At 47.8% G+C, this 8359-nt stretch overlaps 1 protein-coding gene and 1 long non-coding RNA gene across 2 annotated transcripts; one reads left to right on the top strand and one right to left on the bottom strand.

Moving 5' to 3' along the window:
* LOC126396045 (uncharacterized) lies at positions 1 to 8097 on the bottom strand. The gene is made up of 3 exons (XM_050053873.1): positions 7189 to 8097; positions 498 to 1671; positions 1 to 457 (listed from the first exon to the last, which is right to left on the bottom strand). Exons 2-3 carry the CDS (start codon positions 1292 to 1294, stop codon positions 58 to 60), a joined length of 1197 nt encoding a protein of 398 aa, XP_049909830.1. The 5' UTR covers positions 1295 to 1671; positions 7189 to 8097; the 3' UTR covers positions 1 to 57.
* Positions 1613 to 5869, top strand: LOC126396084 (uncharacterized). Its single transcript, XR_007570515.1, has 3 exons — positions 1613 to 1734; positions 3841 to 3981; positions 4160 to 5869. It is a non-coding gene; the product is annotated as an uncharacterized LOC126396084 (long non-coding RNA).
* Positions 8098 to 8359: the final 262 nt, after the last annotated feature.

Genomic DNA, 8359 nt, shown 5'->3' with positions numbered 1-8359 from the left:
TGAATACAAACCTACGTGCTGTCCTGCGGCGTGTCGTGGGCCTGAGAACGTGATGTTTCATTCTCTGTTGGCCCTCTCCTTGTACTGGCGGAGGTGTTTCGGTGTCACGAACTTCTTGAACCTCCGCCACAGAGAAACTTCCTGCTGTTGTTTTGGCACATCCTGGGGAGCGTTGTCCTCTCTGCTGTCTCCTGCTGGCTGGAGGTGGTTGGAGAGCGGCTCATAGGTGATGTGAGACATCATCTCTTGCTGCAGAGCATGGTTTTTTCTCTGCTGTGCCCTCGTGGCCTCCCTCTGTGCAGTCAGTTCACAGGTCAGCTCGAGGTTGGAGCTGATCTGTTTCTGCAGCTGCTCCTTCAACTCCTCAAGCTGAGCTGCAAACACCTCCTCCTTCTCTCTTTGCAGGCAGGTCACCTCCTTCATCTGCTGTTCTAGGGCTTGCTTATCATCTCTAAGCCTTTCAACCCTGTTCTAGGGCTTGCTTATCATCTCTAAGCCTTTCAACCAGCATCAGGTCCTTGGTGAGGGTGTCCTTCAGCTGACCCCTGACCTCCTGCAGTTTTGTCTGCAAGACGTCAGCCTGCTGCTTTTCTGCCTGAAGCTGGTCCGTCAGCTTGGTTATTTCAGCTGACTGGTCCAGCTCAGAGGGAGGTGCAGTGGAGGGCACACTTTTCAGTCTCTCTATCGCCTCCTCACACTTCAACCTTAAGCTGCGCTCCTGCTGCAGCTTCCTCGTTGCCTCCAGCCACTTCTGCCTCTCGAAGTGTCTCGCTTGCTCAGCCATGAATCTCATGTGTCTCTCCTGGTTGAGCGCGTAGTGTGCATGCTGCAGGCGCAGGTGAAGTGGCACAAACACAGGTGGTCCTCCTCTGAACGGCACTGGACCATGAGGTGGAAATGGGGGTCTCCCTCGTGGAGCTCTCCTGACATTGTAAGGGAGCTCCAGAGGGTCACCTGCCTCATTATGTTCCTCCTCTGACTCTGGCTTAGTGTTGAGCTCCAGAGAGTCACCTGCCTCATTAAGCTCCTTCACAGTCTCTGACTCTGGCTCAGAGACAGAGACAGACATCTGCATCTCCACCTGTTGGCTTGGTGGTGCCTCAGCCTCTGGCTCAGTGGCGAGCTCCTTGCCTACCTCTTGCTGGTTGGTGGTCTCAAGGCAGCTCCCACTGAGCCTGGCCAACAGCTTCTGTCTCTCCATCCTGAGGGCTCTGACCTCTGTGTCTACCCTCAGGGCCCACGCCTCTGGACTTGAGACCTCGTCCGTTGGGATCTGATCTCTGTTTGCATCCATCTCTGAGCTGAAAGGTAATTTCAGTAGTCTCTCTGAAGATGTCTGCTGTTATCCAACCGTATGGCTCCAATGATATCTTTGAAGTGTGTGTGGATAACAGTTGAATTTGCGGTCGACCAGGTCTACTTACTAACTTTGATTTTTGATGCGTGATGTCACGCTTACATCACAGTACATTTTTGCCATTCATTTCTATGCATGGCCTAAATGTGGGCGGTGTCAAACGTTTGACTCCGCCCACATTGAGGTCTGCAGTCAGGTTGCTCAGAGCACAAATTCAAAAAAAAAACACTTAACTGTTGTAATGCGCATGCGCATGTTCACCGCTCCAGCTTGGATTAGTTGAACAGTACAGACGTCCCGCGGCTCACCGGGACCTGCAGACCAAGGGGAAGGAGTTGAGTGAAGAAACGCGAATCGTCACGCTGCCTACAGACTGTGTGAGTACCTGTAGTGCCGTATTTTAACAAAGCAAACCGGAAATTAGCACTATTAGTTTGGTTTGATGCCGCTCGCTACGCCGTTGTGTCAAGCTAGCTCGGTGTTAGCATGCTAGCTTGTAGCACCAACAGTAAACATAAACATACTACCAGACTGTTTACGTTTTGTTATTGATAAGCGATCTTGCTGTTTTTTATTTTCATTGTTTTGTGATTGCGAAATGGGTTCACATATGTTTATCTATGCAAGGCTTGTGTTTTATGTGTTTTATTTGAGCGCCATCTCGTGGCGGTGGTGGTAGCTAACTATAGGGACCGGAAAACGTCAGCTCGTCCTCTTTTGCTGCTGCTGATTTCCACTGTAGTAACAGTTACGTACGTTCAAATATTACCCTGTAAATCTCACTTCACTCAAATCAAAGTGTATATTAAGTGTCATGAGTTATCTTGTTATGTTTTGTGACCGTCATTGTTAACTGACGTTTTGTGTTTTGGTCGAGTGAAAATGAGTTTGCTAGCTTGTGTAACGGTTAGCTGCGGTAACGGTCGGTTGCTTGGCCTCGCGCACTGTTGTTTTGTGGAGTACTGCACAGGTAATGTTAAACGGCGGCAGCTTTGTATTTGTTGCGTTTTATTGTTAATGTGTAGGGGCAGGAGCTGTGTCTGGCTCTGTGCATCATCACCAACCACATTACTGTGCTTCTTGTCAGCTATGTTTTTACCTTCTGTGGAGAGAAATACTTTGGTTTATTAGTTAACGCCTTGCATAGAAATGATTTTTCCCCCCCAAATAAAACTAAAAAATGGGTTCATGGCAGTTTATAAGACTAAATAAGATGCTACATGAAGAAGCAGACTGCATGTTTGTATTATGCGTTTATTTGTAGTATACATTTATTTTGTGTTTCCAACAATATTATACGATCACATGTGAAAGAGTTGTAATCCCCTTTTGCTGCTGATGATTTCCACTGTGGGGCAAGAGCTGTGTCTGGCTCTGTACATCATCACCAACCACATTATTGTGCTTCTTGTCAGAATAAAAACTGTGAACCTGAAAAAAGTGTGGCGAGTGGCTTCTTCAGCCTGCTGGGTTCGAACCAGTATACATGTGTGTTACATGTGTGTATTAATGGCTCGCTCATGTGACTGGCTTCATTGTCTGTTACTGTAGCCTGTAAAATAATTTGGTAGGTAATTTAGCCTCAGAAATAAGCTCAATAAAGGGAGGGGAGGCTACATACAGGGCTTAATAATGTCAAAGCAAAGTGATGTGGAAACAAGACGTTTGACAACCAGCAACAAACAATACAGAGAATGGTGCTGTGTCATATATGTTTATCCTTAGTCATGTATTTCATACTGCAATTACGGAAATTACAGTTGTGCTCAAAGATATACACTCACCGGCCACTTTATTAGGGACACCTTACTTACCATTAAGTATTTAAAGCTAAATTAATGATTTGGGTAGTTTTTAAGGGGTTTCTTCCCGCAGCAGGAGAATTAAGCTGTTTTTCCTAACATGATGTCACAGGTAGTCTTTATGCTGCATTTTTGAAAGGTACTTATTTGTTAAACGTAACACTGGCATATTCTCACTTTATAAAGTTTTAATGGGGAGCTGTTTAACAGTTGTGCATCAGCAGATGTGGAACATTGTAAATCATGTGTTAATATAACTTCAGTATTCACTTTCAGGTGTGTTTTTGGTCTCTACCAACTCCTGAGGAAAATATCTGTCTCTCTAGCTGCTAAACGTTTCACTCTCTACAACCACGAGTCGCACAACCACAAAAAACCACAAACATTTCTAGACATTTTTATGTGGAGCGTGTTAAACAGTTGTGCATCCAGCAGACGTGGAACAACATTATCATTCAGTCTGAGTCTTGTTTCTGACCATCTGATGAGAGTAACTCAATAATGACTCTCCGTTTATCACCGTCTTTTGTCTCTGTGATAACAATTTCTCCGATTGATCAATCGGTCATTAAGAATTTGATCAAACATGTTAAACTTCTTCGCATCCAAAGGGCTCAGCTGAGGTGGTAACTATGTGTTAACGCTTTTAGTGACTGTTTTCTTCTTAATTTTCTTAAACAGGTGCTGGTGGTTGAAGCGAGCAGCAGCCCAAATCCCCTGGTGGTGGTGTCCCTTCACGATTCCCTTGCTGTTGGTGTGCTGTGTCATGGGTGGTGTTTAGTTTTTTTGGATCCCCCCCCCTCTTGATTTTCTGCTGCTGCGGTAAGCCCCACCCGTCTCTCGCGTGCCCCTGCCTACCAGCAGTTGTTTTACCGAGCCTTTATAATGATGACTAACCTGTAGCTACAGCAACATATTTGACATTACGTGTGCACCAGTTACGTAGTGTCTGTTTATACAGCAAGCACTTTAACTTTGTTGTTTCATTAACTCTCTGCAGGTCTGGCAGGGCATTCAACACCTCACACACTATCAAGGCAATGCACCTGGGGCAGTCAGTACGGATGCCTCACTAGCAGAAGAACTCAACCACTAATGTGCCCGCTTTGAGGCATCCAGACCTACCACAGTGGTGCCGTTCCGCCAGACCTCCAGTCCTCCCACGCTCACCATTCAGGACCACCAGATGAGGCGTGTACTAAAGACTGTGAACCCGAGGAAGGCTGCAGGACCGGATGGTGTACTCCGTAATGTACTATGTGCTTGTGCAGACCAATTGGCTGGAGTGCTGACCAGCATCTTCAATACATCACTGACACAAGCATCAGTACCATCCTGCCTGAAAACAGCCACCATCATCCCAGTGCCAAAACACACAGCCATCAAGAGCCTCAGTGACTACAGACCAGTGGCACTGTCTGTAGGCATGAAATGCTTTGAGAGACTCATCCTCCAACACATAAAGGCCTGCCTCCCTCAGAACTGCGACCCACACCAGTTTGCCTATAGAGCAAACCGGTCCAGGGAGGACATCATCTCCACTGCCCTCCACACTGCCCTGAGCCACCTGCAGCTGCCGAGGAGTTATATCAGGATGATGTTCGTGGATTACAGCTCAGCTTTTAACACAATCATCCCTGACACCCTGATTGAGAAGCTGACTGTCCTGGACATCCCCCCCCCATATCTGTTCCTGGATCAAAGACTTCCTGACTAACCGGCCTCACGTTGTGAAAGTGGGCCAGCTCTGCTCCTCCATTCTTAGCCTCAGCACCGGCTCTTCACAGGGCTGTGTGCTGAGCTCGCCACAGTACGCCCTCTACATGTACGACTGCACCCCGATCCACCCCTCCAACTCCATCGTTAAATTTGCAGACGACACCACTGTGGTAGGTCTGATTACGGGTGGAGAAGAGGCAGCGTACGGGGGGGGGAGTACAGAAGCTAGCAGAGTGGTGCATTGTGAACAACCTGAGGCTCAACACCACCAAGACCAAAGACATGGTCATTGACTTCAGGAGGCAGAGAGAGGGCCATGATCCTCTGGACATTAACGGGGCATGTGTGGAGACGGTAGCCTCCTTTAAGTTTCTGGGGACCTGTATCACAGTGAACCTCACCTGGACAGCCAACACATCAGCACTCATCAAGAAGGCCCAGCAGAGACTCCACTTCCTGCAAGTGCTGCGGAGAAACCATCTAGAGGAGAAACTGCTGGTGTCCTTCGACCGCACCACCATTGAAAGCGTGCAGATGTACTGTGTCACAATGTGGTTTGCTGGCTGCTCTGTGGCAAACAGGAAAGCTCTGCAGAGGGTGACCAGAACGGCTGAAAAGATCATTGGTTGCCCTCTGCCTCCTCAGGAAGTCACTGCCAGCTCTCGGTGCCTCAGCAGAGCAAAGAAAATATCAGAGGCAGTTTAGCCTGCTGCCCTCAGGCAGGAGGTACAGGGCCTTAAAATGCAGGACAAACAGACTCAGAGACAGTTTTTACCCATGGGCCATTAGGTTGTTGAATACTGCAGACATGGGTTCACAGGTCAACAACAACACATTGTTTTATACAGTTTACTTGTACTTTTATTCTTCCTTGCACCATCAGAGGCAGCTGTTTTAATTTCATCATACACATGTTGAATGATGACAATAAAGGTCTTTCTGTTCCATTTCTGTTTATGACCACAGTGTACCCATCTACTGATGGCTACTTCCAGCAGGATAACGCACCATGTCACAAAGCTCACATCATCTCAAACATGNAGGTGATGTGAGACATCATCTCTTGCTGCAGAGCATGGTTTTTTCTCTGCTGTGCCCTCGTGGCCTCCCTCTGTGCAGTCAGTTCACAGGTCAGCTCGAGGTTGGAGCTGATCTGTTTCTGCAGCTGCTCCTTCAACTCCTCAAGCTGAGCTGCAAACACCTCCTCCTTCTCTCTTTGCAGGCAGGTCACCTCCTTCATCTGCTGTTCTAGGGCTTGCTTATCTTCTCTAAGCCTTTCAACCAGCATCAGGTCCTTGGTGAGGGTGTCATTCAGCTGACCCCTGACCTCCTGCAGTTTTGTCTGCAAGACGTCAGCCTGCTGCTTTTCTGCCTGAAGCTGGTCCGTCAGCTTGGTTATTTCAGCTGACTGGTCCAGCTCAGAGGGAGGTGCAGTGGAGGGCACACTCCTCAGTCTTTCTATCTCCTCCTCACACTTCAACCTCAAGCTGCGCTCCTGCTGCAGCTTCCTCGTTGCCTCCAGCCACCTCTGCCTCTCGAAGTGTCTCGCTTGCTCAGCCATGAATCTCATGCGTCTCTCCTGGTTGAGCATGTAGTGTGCATGCTGCAGGCGCAGGTGAAGTGGCACAAACACAGGTGGTCCTCCTCTGAATGGCACTGGACCATTAGGTGGAAATGGGGGTCTCCCTCGTGGAGCTCTCCTGACATTGTTAGGGAGCTCCAGAGCGTCACCTGCCTCATTATGTTCCTCTGGCTCAGTGTTGAGCTCCAGAGAGTCACCTGCTGACTCATGCTGTTCCATCTGCATCTCCACCTGTTGGCTTGGTGGTGCCTCAGCCTCTGGCTCAGTGGCGAGCTCCTTGCCTACCTCCTGCTGGTTGGTGGTCTCAAGGCAGCTCCCACTGAGCCTGGCCAACAGCTTCTGTCTCTCCATCCTGAGGGCTCTGACCTCTGTGTCTACCCTCAGGGCCCACGCCTCTGGACTTGAGACCTCGTCCGTTGGGATGTGATCTCTGTTTGCGTCCATCTCTGAGCTGAAAGGTAATTTCAGTAGTCTCTCTGAAGATGTCTGCTGTTATCCAACCGTATGGCTCCAATGATATCCTTGAAGTGTGTGTGTGGATAACAGCTGAATTTGCAGTCTCTTAATTACCAATTTTGATGGTCTTTGATGCATTACGTCACGCATACGTCACAGTACATTTGTGCCATGCATCTCTATGCGGCAGGTCGCTCAGAGCACACGTTTAAAAAAACTGTTGTGCAAGTTCACTAGTTGAACAGTACAGACGTCCCGCGGCTCACCGGGACCTGCAGACCAAGGGGAAGGAGTTGACTGAAGAAACGCGAGTCGTCACGCTGCCTACAGACTGTGTGAGTACCTGTAGTGCCGTATTTTAACAAAGCAAACCGAAAATTAGCACTATTAGTTTGATTTGATGCCGCTCGCTACGCCGTTGTGTCAAGCTAGCTCGGTGTTAGCATGCTAGCTTGTAGCACCAACAGTAAACAAAAACATGCTGCTAGACTGTCTAACTTACACCATATGTGTGTATTAATGGCTTACAGAAATTACAGTTGTGCTCAAAGATATACACTCACCGGCCACTTTATTAGGGACACCTTGCTGGTACCAGGTTGGACCCCCTTTTTAATTCTTGGTGTCACAGATTCAACAAGGTGCTGGAAACATTCCTCAGAGATTTGGGTCCATGTTGACATGATGACATCACACAGTTGCTGCAGATTTGTCGGCTGCACATCCATGATAATCTCCCGTTCCAGCACATCCCAAAGGTGCTCTATTGGACTGAGATCTGGTGACTGTGGAGGCCATTGGAGTACAGTGAACTCATTGTCATGTTTGAGATGATGTGAGCTTTGTGACATGGTGCGTTATCCTGCTGGAAGTAGCCATCAGAAGATGGGTACACTGTGGTCATAAAGGGATGGACACGCTCAGCAACAATACTCAGGTAGGCTGTGGTGTTTAAACCATGCTCAGTTGGTACTAAGAAAATCTCCCCCACACCATTACACCACCAGCAGCAGCCTGAAGCGTTGATACAAGGCAGGATGGATCCATGCTTCCATCTGAATGTGGTTTTACCAATCTTCTGTTCAGTTTTGGTGAGCCCGTGGCCGGTGAGTGTCTATCAAAGTCTTGATGGACATTCACCTTCCCTCAGTGAAATCATATTTCCATTACTACCTGTTTTATTTACAGGTTTCCATCACATCAGACTTCTTCCTGCAACCAGAGGGACTCTGCAACACTTATGTATTTTTCTGTTTCATTGTAACTGTGTTTAAAGAGCATTTTTAATGTTTTCTTAAATTGTTGCTTAATAAATACAAATGGACTGTAGCATGTGTCACATGTCTTTTTGTCTTTTTAGTGGAGGCTGTAAATGTGTTAGTATGATGAAGTATGTAACTTGTATGTTGTATGGTCCTCCTGGGGGACTCTGAGGTGTTCCCA

Source organism: Epinephelus moara, chromosome 9, assembly GCF_006386435.1.
Source record: "Epinephelus moara isolate mb chromosome 9, YSFRI_EMoa_1.0, whole genome shotgun sequence".
NCBI classification, from domain to species: domain Eukaryota; kingdom Metazoa; phylum Chordata; class Actinopteri; order Perciformes; family Serranidae; genus Epinephelus; species Epinephelus moara.
This window is presented reverse-complemented; position numbering and strand designations above follow the sequence as displayed.

Excerpts from the sequence above, each read along its gene's own strand:
- LOC126396045 (XM_050053873.1), bottom strand. The coding sequence starts at position 1,294 with ATGGATGCAAACAGAGATCAGATCCCAACGGACGAGGTCTCAAGTCCA. Across the intron at positions 458-497 it reads GACCTGATGCTGGTTGAAAG|GCTTAGAGATGATAAGCAAG; the intron begins GCTTAGAGATGA and ends CAGGGTTGAAAG.